Here is a 12,905-nt window from a genome sequence, read left to right as displayed (position 1 = left end):
CATACCAATACGCGTAATTAAATTTTTTTGGCCGCTCGAAAGTTGGCTCTTTTTGGCTCGAAAGTTACCGGGCTTGGGGGTGAAATTTTTCATATTTGAATATTTGTATAGTAGGTCTGGTCTCTGGTTCTGAGAATTGTTGGCCTGTGTTATCCAAACAAAATGTTTAATTTTCATAAAAATTGAAAAAGTTATATACTTTTCGAAAATTTTCAAAAAATAGAAACAATGATTTTTTTCATAAATCCAAAAATTTTATTAAAAATTTTCAGTAGATACCAAATACATTTCAAACTATTCTAGTCGAATTTTTCGATTAGCACACAATTTAAAAAATTAGAGCTTTTTCAACAATTTAGACAATTTTTCCTGAAGTTTCAGAAAATGTTGTCAATGTCTTCGATACTTAACAAAAATACTTGCAAATTATCCAAATGACATTTTTAATTTGAATGAAAATGAAAAACGTTATATGATTAATTTTCACAATTAAAAAATTAATAAAACTGCTTTCCTGTTAAATAAATAAAGAAAGAAAATTTCAAAGAAATTTTTCATAAATATTAAATATATTTGAAAATCACATCCATAAAATTTTTCATTTACAACGAAATTAAAAAAAAATTCATTATTTTCAAAATTACGAATTTTAAGATTCATGAGAGTGTAATGTAATCGTCCAAATTTTCGATCTCTGGTTTTTAACGGATCTTTACGTTTCGGCGTGCACAAAATCCGAAAATCATAAAATTTTGTCGGTGTCTGCCTGTCCGTACGTCTGTCTGTATGTCTGTATGTATGGTTACATGAATATTGTAGCCAGGCTAACTAAAGGCTAAGTTCGTTAATCAGATATTTCGAACCAAAATTGAAAAATTGAGTGCATTTTCAAAATTTTGAAATTTTTGTTGTTGAAATTTTATAAATTTTTGTCAAAGTTTCTTATAGATGGGTAAAAGACTTGCAAATTAATTTTTGAAAGCCCTACAAAATTATCAAAACAAATTTTTTGATTTGGTCGATAATTTAGAATTTTATCGTACCAAAAATAATGAAAAATCCAAGAAGTCCGTTTTTTGGTCAAACTATGCAAGATACGCAAAAATTGAATAAAATAAAATTACGCGCCCTAAAAAGATCTACAAATTTGTTAACAATCACTTTTCGATCGGACGCACAGTTTTTGTTTTTAGTCGTAAAAAAGAATATTAAAAATTAAAAATTAAAAATAAATTAAATTTTTGGACTAACGACATAAGCTACAAAAAAACTTGTTTATCCAAGAAAAGGCTACAAATGTTTATTATTACTGTTTTATAGGATGCGCAGTTTTTGTTTATTCATAAATGAATCTAACTAAAAAGATTATGTTTTTGACAAACAACGCAAGCTACGAAAAAAATAAATAGACTCATTCAATTTTTTCATGAATAATTTTTTAGAGGACACTTAGTTTTTTCTTTAATCGTAAGATATAACCTTTAAAATAAAAAAATTGTTTTAATACATTTTTTTAAATAGATTTTTTTGTAAAACGACACAAGGTATGCACTAAAATTAAAAGACGAGTAGATTTTCTTTTAATCGTAAAAAATAAGATTGAAAATACAAAAATTAAATTTTTAGAATACATTTTTTGAAAAAGGACACGAAAGGCGAAACAAATTTTAAAAACAATTTCTGTAACCAAAAACATCTAGAAGTTTGTTATAAAATCTGATTAAAAAAATATATATATAGTAAACAAAAATCTGCTCGCTTTGCGGGCACGTTCTTATAGCGCTCTGTGTGCGTGGCTAGCAAGTTTGAACGCGCCTGTGACGCGCGATTATTGATTCTCGCGCTTCACGCTCGATGACGCATTTACCTCGCGATACACGCTCGATGATGCATTCACCTCGCGATACACGCTCAGTCTTTGTGTTTAGGCTACATTTGTGCGCAATTTTTTAAAAATTAAAGGTCAGAACATCGATAACTTCTATTTGGTGATTGAGAATCCCCTTTTGTCGAACTTCCTTCAGCTTTAACGAGCACATTCTCATTATGTACTTCGTACTTTGCATTCGATTTTATCGAAAGTGCAAACTTTTTTGCATTATTACATTCTCATCAGAGAAGGTATTAGATTTATGTAAAATTTGCCCCCCCCCCCCCCAGTTTTTGTCAAATGTCCACGTTTTGAGACCCCCTAAATCCGAAAAACAGGTTTTTGCGAATGTGTCTTACTGTATGTCTGTATGCTGTATGTCTATATGTATGTCTGTCTTCTGTGAACACGATAACTTTTGAAAAAAGTAATCTATTAGATTGCTCTTTGGTACACTCGTTTAGTGTCCTAAACTAAAGGCCAAGTTCGTTAGCCAGCCATTTTGGATGAAAATTCAAAAAGTGGTCACATTTTGAATATTTTTGAGACCCCTTTTTTAAAAATTCAAAAATTCTCTGTATGGTTATTCATAGTATTAAAAAAATGTAAACATTTATTGTAATGACTTTTTTGAAAAATCAAAAATTACTAGAGTTATGGCATTTTCAAAATAAAAAAAAAACTAAAATGAACAATTTAGGCCAAACAACGCATGATACGAAAAAAAGTCTGGAGAAGAAAAACATTGCTTTTTGAAAGCCCTACAAGATTATGATAACAACTTTTTTAATTTGGTCAAAAAGATGAAAATTCCATATTCGATCGTACAAAAAAATTTTGAAACCACATTTTTTCAAGATGTAAAAATTCTATGCACGTTTGTTCATAGTACTTCAAAACCTAAACAATTTATCCTTTCGACTTTTTTCTATAAAAAGCAAATTGTCAGAGTTAGAGCATTTTCAAAATCCAAAAAAACAAACTAAAATGAACATTTTAAGCCAAACAATGCATGATATAAAAAAAAGTCAGGAAAAGAAAAATGTTGCTTTTTGAAAGCCCTACAAGATTATAATAACAACTTTTTCAATTTGGTCAAAAAGTCGGAAATTCCAAATTTGATCGTACAAAAAAATTTTTAAACCACATTTTTTCAAGATTAAAAAATTCTATTTATGGTTGTCCATAGTACTCAGAAACTCAAACAATTTATCCCCATGACTTTTTTTTATAAAAAGAAAATGATCAGAGTTAGAGCATTTTCAAAATCCAAAAAAACAAACTGAAATGAACATTTTAAGCCAAAAAACGCATGATATGAAAAAAAACTAAGGGAAGAAACACTTTGCTTTTTGGAAGCCCTACACGACTACGATAACAACTTTTTTAACTTGGTCGAAAAGTTGAACATTCCAAATTTGATCGTATCAAAAATAATCAAAAATTCCATTTTTTGGTCAAACTATGCAAGATACGAAAAAAATGAAAAAGCTCAAATTTCGCGCCCTGGAAAGAACTACAAATTTATAATGAATCACTTTTCGATATAAACTACGAAAAAAAATGAGACAAAAATTGTTCATCCAAAAAAGAGCTATAATTTTTGATAGGACACGTAGTTTTTCCTTTAGTCGTAAAAAATACCATTCAAAATAGAAATATAATATTTGTTTCAAAAAACGACACAAAGTATCAACTTAAATTACCAGACAAAAGTTGTTCGCCTAAAAAGACCTATAAATTTCTTATTAATCATTTTTCGATAGGACGAGTAGATCTTCTTTTAATCGTAAAACATTAGATAAAAAATGCAAAAATTAACTTTTTGGAAAAAGTACAGAAAAGACGAAAGACGACATAGGCTCCTATATAGGACCCTATATAGGTTTCTGTATTAGACTCTATACAGATGCGCAGTAGTTTTTATTTAATCGTAAAAAACAACATTAAAAATAAAAAATTATAAAAAGAAGGAAATAAGAATTAGTATGATTCAATTTTTATGCATATTATGAATTGTAATGATATACATTTATTGAAATGATACATGTTTCAGAGCAGCTTAGAATACAATTTAAAGCAAAATAAGAAACAAATACAAAAATAATCATGATAGATACAATTTGCTTTTTATTTTGCAATTTTTAAATAAGTAATCCCAGGCAGAGTTACATAAAAAATTTGTTATAATTGATATAAAAGTGTTGTGTTTAATGTAGAAAACTGTACATGTAGGACAAAATCGAGTGCGAAGCACGAGATATGTGATGAGAATGTGCTCGTTAAAGCCAAAAGAGCTTTAACAAAAGAGAGTTCAAAATCACAAAATCACAGTTGTCGGTCCGTTCGCCTTTAATTTTAAAAGGTCTGTGCCCGAATGCGGAAGAGATGCAAAGACCAAGTGCGGAAGGCGATTGCCATCAGTCGCGTGTCGTAGGTGCGCTCAAACTCTCTTTTAACGAAAGAGAATTCACAATTACAAAATTACAGTGGTGGATGTTTTGAGTCCTAATTTTAAAATGTTTTTGGAAGAATGTGCGAAAATATAAAGACCGAGCGCGTAGCGGGCAGATTTTTTAAATGGCGTTTGGCTAGCTGTTTGGTGACCTACTTGCTGGATCTGTGCGTGTGTGTTGGGGGGGGGGGGGTTGCAGGAGGACATGTGCTGATTTTTTACGAGACCCATCTGGTAACGCTGCCCTGACTCCTGTTCCCTTAGCCCAGAACTTGTTATGAAAAAAGTATACATACAAAAGGGGGAACGCAGTTTCTTGACCTGTTTGATTGTTGTCCTTGCTTCACTGGCAGCCTCTCTTATCTAAAAATTGAAAAACCATATACAAAGTTTTAATTGAAAGTATACTTTGTTTCACTACTAAGATTTTAAAATTAAAATAGTTTAATTTGTACAGTTCAATTGAAAACGCTTTTTTCAAAAATTTTCCAATTCAAACTCTTGTATTTTTTTTAAGACTGTTTGAATTAAAAAAATACCGCCAAAATGAGAAAACTTCTAAAGGAAAATATTTTAGAATTACGTATTGCAAACTCAATGATTGTATGATTGAAAAAGTGAACAGCTGAACTTAGCATTAAAAAAGAAGTTAAAATTGATCTGGTTAACTATTATTTACCGGTAATAAGCGTTGAATTCAGAAAAATTAAGAATTTGTATTCCTATGAATCCGCGATTTTTCCTCCGTCTAAAAATCCCCCAACGGGAACAGACAAAGTGCAAATCCTATTCCTCTCAATCGACTAAGTAAAATTTCACGAAAGCATTTATTTAACCTATTTTTCATTATTCAATCTTTTTATAACTTATAAATTCGAAAAATATTCAAATTTATATTTATTTATATTTTAATAATTTATTTAAACGTGTTAAGAAATGCATTTAAGAAATGTATTTAAATGTCTGAATTAAAATAATTTTAAGTCTTGAGAGGCGGACCTGAATTGATTCAGATTAAATTGTCAAAACTTATATTCCACATGAAGGAATTAAAACAATTTATTACATATATTTTGTGAGCTAATTAGAAGGAAGTACATACTGTCAAAATACAAACACTTTTGGAGAATAGCAGGCATCTCTGTGAGGTTATCTGTCGGCACAATTACGCAGGGAATTAAATATATTGAAAACACGTTCTCTTTTCGGGAATAGGAATCTATGCGGCAGCCGCTATGGAAATATAAATAAATAAGTTTCTGAGATATCCATTCTAATAATGACATTTTAGACAGATGGAAAAATCGCGCATTCAAAATAATAGAATAATCTTCACTTTTACGCTGAAATCTGAAAATATTAATTTTTTTCTATTGAACGCTTATTATACCGGGTTATTAATGGCATGTGATATGGACGTACCTGGACAAAATCTTTATTATTGTAGGAAAAAAGCCGAGGAAATCTAACACGGATAAAATCGATACAATTTTCTATGCATTACATTTCCTTACTTTAATTTTTTTAAATTTATTTTATTTTTGTCTAATTTAATTATAAAAAATTATTAATCGAATTTACATCATGTGATATAATATATGTGGTATTTCAAGTGACTGGACAATGCTTCACCTAAAAATGTGTGAAATTCCCAATCAAGAAATAAATTCACTGTCATTTCCCGGTCTTTTGCGTACTCAAAAAATCCCGCAGTCATTTCTCGGTTTTACCGAATTCCTGGTCCGCCGGCCACCCTATTTCAGGAAGTGGACCATCTTTGAACTGTGAACTATTCATACTATTCATACTTTGCAGAGTTTTCAACAAGTATGCGCTTTTTAATCGTTAAGAATTATGTCTCATGAAACATGATCTTTATATTGTTATTGAATTAAAAACAAAAGTTTAAAAAAATAAAATGTGGAAATTAGTTAAAATATGTGCTATTTTAGTCGATTTTTATAATTAAGGGAATATTTTTTGTAGATTTCAGGAAGCAGAATAATTTTGAACATTTGACTGCAATTCATATTTTTCGTCACTTACGAGAAAGATGAGATAATTAATCGTTAAAAAGTATGTACCTTCAATTTTAGAAATGATGAACAATTTTGCTTTAACAATAGATTTAATGCTTTCACAATGATTCATTTTGATAACAGAGATATTTTGGATTCCAATCTTGTAAAAAACTACGAATTTTTTCGACGTTTCGGGAACGTTACAGTTCACGGAACGTCAGCAAAATTCGAAGTTTTTTACACGATTGGTACCCGAAATATCTCTTTTTGTCAATTTTGCTTTACTTGAAGCTTTGAACCTCAATAATTTCATAGAACATGTTCGTTCCATTGCTTTTAAACTAAAAAAAAAAACATTAAAGAAATATAATTTTGAAGTTACTTTTATGCTACCTTAGTCGATTTTTATCGTATTTTTTCTCTTAATTTTTGCTAGGAAAATTGGTTAAAATACAAAAAAGAAACATCTAGAATGGGTCTAACTTTATAGATTTTAGGAAGCGGAACAATTTTGAGTGTAAAATGCTATTCATGGTTTCATACAAAAGAGAAACTAGTTTAGAAGAGTGGCCCAAAGATGCATTTGCAATTTTTTTTATTTTCAAGCAAATTGTCCAGAAATTTGTTCCAATCCACAAAAAAATCAATAAATTTTTAAAATATAATTGATATTAAGATGTTCTGTAAGCCCCATGAAGTATAAAATGTATTTATCATTAGGAAAACGACATTTTTGTAAATTTTAATTGGTAAATTTCAATTTTTTAATATTTTTTTAACTTTTCACATAGAGTAAGGTATTAATTATTTCAAGTTTGTTTGAATAATTCTTAGAAGGTTGCGGTTTTTTCTAAAATATATTTAACGTTTTATCTAACTTTTACTCCAAGTGAGGTAACAATTATTTAAACTTAAGAAACCTAATTGTTTAAAAAAATTATTATGGTTTATAATTATCTTCTCCTATATTAATGTTAGTCAAAACAGAACTGAAGATTTCAGAAAAAAGCGCAAATGTCTAGCAACACTCTAACCCGTGCAGAAATCGCCCGATTTCAAACGTAATAACGATCTGACCCCGATCGGATTTCCCGATTTGGCCCTGATCGGTAGAACCGTGTGCCCCATACCTGGGCCCGACCGGGCCAGACCAATTTCCTACTGAAACGCCATCTCCATGCGCTCGAAGAACTAGTACTGCTTGTTTTTTTCTGGTAGTGCAGTGAAATTTGTATACATAATACTCGTTTAAAATATTCTAGCAATGTTTATAAATGCATAAGGCGAGTAAGCCACGTGTTCAGAGGCACCAAAAACCAGTCAGTAGACCTCGAAACCTGTGCGAGGAAGATGAAAGTAAGTAATTACACTCTGCGGGCTCAGTGAAACCTAACCTCAAATAAATTAATAATTAATTAAATTTTTTGACGTAAAATTAGTATATTTACCATCAAATGAGTCAAATATTATTATATAATGAAATTGATTAAGTTCTTTTGTTTTCAATTATTATTAAAGAACTCAAAGTTTTTCGATTATGTTATTATGTTATTGATACTTTGATTCTGTATTAATAATAAATTTAATACAGAAATACATTAAGGACAAATTTTCATAACATTCCAGCAAGAATTAGTTACTCAAATGCGCATGCGTCGCATTCGGCATCTAATTGGTTTCGCGCGAAGTTTAAAATGATAAACGAAGTTTTTTTCTTTTTTATTATAAACAATGCAATTTCGACTGATAAAAATGTCCGTTAGGTCGAAATGAATTAATAATAATAAAAATTAATCAAATGCATATTCTGTAAATAATATTTAAAACAACCAGAAATATTTAATTCAAAAATTTTCATTTTTGTTTAAAAGTTGTTTGGTCTATATTTCTTCTTAACCGATTAAAAAAATAAAACGATCTAATAAATGATGGCGCAATTTTTAGGCATAAAAATTATCTACAACCTCCTTCTTGAATTTTTCAAGAAGTAATGCAATTGACAGAAAATTGAATTTATTTGCAGTAAAATGTTAATAGATCGTAAATCATAGCTTATTTCCCGATGATTTTCTTTGGAAGCATTCGAAAATATGTCAAGTTGTAGGGAATCTTTTTGCGAAAAACTTTTTCTAATTTGTTAAAAAGTTTCATAGGCAACATTTTTTCAAGAAATTAAAATTGCAGCTTAAAATATTTCTGGTTATCATCAATTTTTTCATACAAAACAAAACCTTTCCTCGAAACTGATACCATCCACAATAATTTTACGATTCTCAAAAGCATAATTCAATTTTTTATTCTGAAACCTTTTCTTTTCGTGCCTGTAGTACGTTAATTTTAACTTAAAATAACTTAATTTTAAAATTCAAAATATTAAGGTGGCCTTCGAAAGGAGAGGACTATTCGATAGTTTCGTGTTTACTTATATTAAAACTCCATTTGTAAAATTCATGAATGGATTATAATGAGACTCATCGTGTATACAAGGGAGACTAACAATTGAAAATACAAGAAGTAACCACAACTATCTAGCATTACTATAGAAGAAGATAGTTATGACAGATAATAATTTGTTTCAACAATTCAGCTTGTTAATTTGAATTAATCATTACCCAATATTAATTTAAAAGGTTATAAAAGGTGGAAAATTATAGAAAAAACTGCAACTTTCTTGCGTTATCCTATGAGAATATTGTGATAAATAATAATAAATTGTTTAAACAATTATTTATGTTGAATTTAATTCAGCATTGATTTATTCTACCTGAAAAGTTGATAATAAGTTAAAACAATACAAACTTATTTAAGCAATTTATATCAATATCTAACTATCAGTAGAACTAAGTATTTTCGTTTAATTAACAATTTGTGACTTATCGGGGTAATAATTGAAAAATAAAATTAGATTTTTATTCTATGGTTAATTGTGAACAGAAATGTTGAGTGTTAACTTAATTAACATAATTTTGAAGATATTGAATAAAACTTACAAAAACGTCTTTTTTCTTATGAGAAATACGTGTTAAACTTCATACGGCTTGCGGAACCTCTGAATATCAATATTCTTAAAAAGAAATGCATTTATTTCTTTATTTTGCTTTTATTTATTCCAGCACATTTGGGTTGAACCTAATTGAGGCTAGCCGTGCATTAGATTAATCTAACATAGAAAAAATTCTAGTTCGTAAGCAGATTTTTTTTCTTTTATAGTCTCTCAATGGTGGCCTCGTTATGGTTAGTTTTGATAGTGCTCATCTCAGCTGTGGAGATACAGCTTCTCTGTTCGACGTCATAGGTGAGTGTACGAAACAGACATTCACCGAAAAAGAAGCTTTTATATATATATATATATATTCTGACACGCATTTTTTGATCTAGCACACATAAACCACATAAGAAACACAGCTGGTGTTAATCACGTGGGATTAGGTGCTGGATACGATGGAATTTTGAGGTGAGCTCAGTAAACTCGCAAGAATAACAGAGATAAGTTTAGATTTTCAAGGATTCTTAAAAAAATAACGCTTGCGAAGTACTATAGATGTATTCACTATATGTGTATTTATTTTTGCTCATCTTATGAAAATTTAGCTTTCTCGTAGGTATAAAGTGAAGCTTCCTCATTCAGGAAGTTTTTTCTTCCGAACAAAAGAAAAATATGGATACTTTCAATATTTTTCAAGCTTATGTTTCTGTCTTACCGAAAATATTATTTTCAGAAAATCTGCCTACAAACATGTTAATGGATGTGTTCTATTGCAATGAACAGCTTTTAACTTACGGTAGTTTAAAATTTAGGAAATTTTCATTCGATTCAAATGAAATTCATAAACCTATTTAACGTCTAATAGTCAAGTAATGTGTAGAATTCCTGAAAATAAAACCGAGAATCCAACGAGCAAATTTGGAGAACCACCATAAAATACTCCTGTTGAAATTAAAAAAATATTTTTTTGTAAACAAATCTTCAGACATAAGTAAAAAAGAGGAAAGAAAAATGAGAAAAAATCCTCTTTTTTTATTTTTGTTCAAAGATTAAAAAAAGAAGAAAATCTTTTTTTTTTTAATTGCAATAGGAGCATTTGATGGTGCTTGTCCAAATTTGATCATTGGATTTTTGGTTTTATTTTCAGGAATTCTATACATTTACGCTAATTTTATATTCCAAATTAAAACCTCATAGAAACAATGTACCTTTTTTAAATTTCTAAGTAGCTATTAGTTAATCAAGTAAAGTAAAAAATCCTCTTATAAACAAAAAAAATGTTGTTGAAAAAATTTAAATCGATATTAGTAGGCTATGATGATTCATGAAAGGTTTTGCAGTTGGGCAGTTGTTGCACCTTAAAGATGTGAAAAAAATATATAGTTGACAAAAAGTGGAAAATTAAAGAAAAAAACACTACTATCTTGCATTACTATTGGAGAGGATAGTTTTTAACAATAATAATTGGTTTAAACAATTATATTTGTTAAATTTCAATAGTTATTACTAAACTATATATGAAGAGTAGACAGAAAAGTTGAATATTTCAAACAAAAACGCAGATTTCTAACATTATTCAAAGATAATATTGTTTAAGATATCAAAAAAATTGTAAACAATTAATTTTGTTAACTTTAATGAATTATTTACCCAACCATAATTAAAAATTGGACAATAAAGAAAAAAATCTGAATAACTGCGACTTTCTAACGCTATTCTAAGAGAAAATTTCTATAAGCAATAATAAATTGTTTAAACAATTTATGGAAACATAAAATTACACAAAATATGAATTTTGATGAAAAATTATTTTTTATGATAGATTTACTCTGTGAATCATAGTTTATGTTAAAAACGACCATTTTGATTGAAAAGTGTATCCACAGAATAAAGTACTGATAAAGTTTGTTGCAGGAAATTTTTTAGGAGGATACATTTTTATTCAGACTTTTCAGATATTATTCAGATTTTATTCAGAAAGTTTAATCGATATTTGGTTAAAGTTTATCCTGCAAAGTTAAATTTTGTTGCAGCGAATCTTTCATCGGAAATCGATGTAAATTTTATCTTCTGTTTTTTCTGTGTCAAGGTAAAGATCATCGAATCTGCAACGATTTTAGATTCATTTTCCCTGATAAATTTGGCGGGTCAGGTACAATTAACCGAAATATTAAAAAAAAATTGTTTTAGACGAAAATAAACAAAAAAATTACGAATACCAATCTATACCAAACAATTAAATTTGTATACTAGTGTTATCAATTTAAAGTAATAGTATTTTATGTATTAGAAACAATCTGCATTGGAAACCCGGTTTTTTTGGGACCGTATAAAAGAGAATTATAGGAGCGATATTTAAAAAGAAATATCTTATTTGTATTCTATGGCTAATTTTAAAAAGAAATGTTGAGTTTTAACTAGATTTACGTAATATTGACGATTCTGAATAATGTTTACAAGAACGTCTTTTTTTTTATAGAAAAATTTTTTGAACTACCTTAGATATATCCATAATACTTCGCAGCGGTATGTTCTACCAGATTCTTAAATTTTTGTTTTTCGAGTGATTCACAGACCCTAAAATATCGTACGTAAGAAATTATTTTGAGCACGTAGCCCCCCCCCCGCCTCCACCAAAAAACCACGTAATTTATTCAAGACCGTAAATAAGAAAATTAAGTTAACGAGTAACGAATTAGCTTTAAAATAACTAAAAGCACAAAGTAAAAAATTAACGGGAAGTTATAACTAAGAAGTAATACTTAATATGACTGAGGTCGATATGTAAAGAATTTTATTGTTTTAGCACCTTTGTCTGATCTTTTATTGTGTGATTGATTTGCATTTCCAGTCCTCCAACAGAACTTCCTGATGTGTCTGGTTATCCCCTCTTGCTGGCGGAATTAACAAGAGACAGAAGATGGTCAGCATCTGACATCAAGAAACTTGTGGGTGGCAATCTTTTGCGTGTTCTTTCAGAAGTTGAAAGTCACGCTTCCGCTCTTTCTAATCAATCCCCTGCCGAGGAATGGATCCACCAGAATCTCATCAAAGACACTGCATATTGCAGATATGACGTTAATTGAAAATTTAAAACAAAAAAGATCCAAAATTCTATCAAATTTCTTAACTTTTTTACAATAATTATGCAAGGATGATGTTGCTAGATTTATTAAAACTGAAAGCATGTGGCTCTTAGAATAAATATTTTTATTATACTATATTATTATCTTATATTAAAACGGTCAGTCTTTAATTAATTACATTTGAGAACAAATGTAGTTAATAAATCTAGTAAATTTCTTCACATTTTATCACTGCAATTTAAAAAACTGTACAAAATATACAAAATGTGTGACTCTTATTTTAAAACTTGTTTTTAAATTGTAAACTTGCTTTGGCTAATTAAGTAATTTTACACCTCACAAAAACAATTTTACATTTTTAATAAAAATCTATATAAAGCCTCACGTTTCTACTTATTCCAAACAACCTGTAAATCTAAAATTATTAATTTAAAAAAGGATAATCGATAAATCGTTACCGTTATAGAGATATTCATTGTAATTTTAT

The 12,905-nt window shown here is 28.8% G+C and overlaps 1 protein-coding gene across 4 annotated transcripts in view; it reads left to right on the top strand.

Moving 5' to 3' along the window:
* The window catches only part of LOC117167276 (dipeptidase 1-like), a 50,339-nt gene extending 37,669 nt beyond the window's left edge, over nt 1-12,670 (top strand). For all 4 annotated transcript variants that reach the window (XM_033352091.1, XM_033352088.1, XM_033352090.1 and 1 more), the window contains 3 exons: nt 9,557-9,641; nt 9,725-9,800; nt 12,184-12,670. In XM_033352091.1, the coding sequence (XP_033207982.1) occupies nt 9,557-9,641; nt 9,725-9,800; nt 12,184-12,418 (396 nt within the window). In that variant the 3' untranslated portion in view covers nt 12,419-12,670. The remainder of the gene's footprint in view (nt 1-9,556; nt 9,642-9,724; nt 9,801-12,183) is intronic.
* The last annotated feature ends 235 nt before the right edge of the window (nt 12,671-12,905 follow it).

Source organism: Belonocnema kinseyi, chromosome 2 (genome assembly GCF_010883055.1).
Source record: "Belonocnema kinseyi isolate 2016_QV_RU_SX_M_011 chromosome 2, B_treatae_v1, whole genome shotgun sequence".
Lineage (NCBI taxonomy): Eukaryota > Metazoa > Arthropoda > Insecta > Hymenoptera > Cynipidae > Belonocnema > Belonocnema kinseyi.
This window is presented reverse-complemented; position numbering and strand designations above follow the sequence as displayed.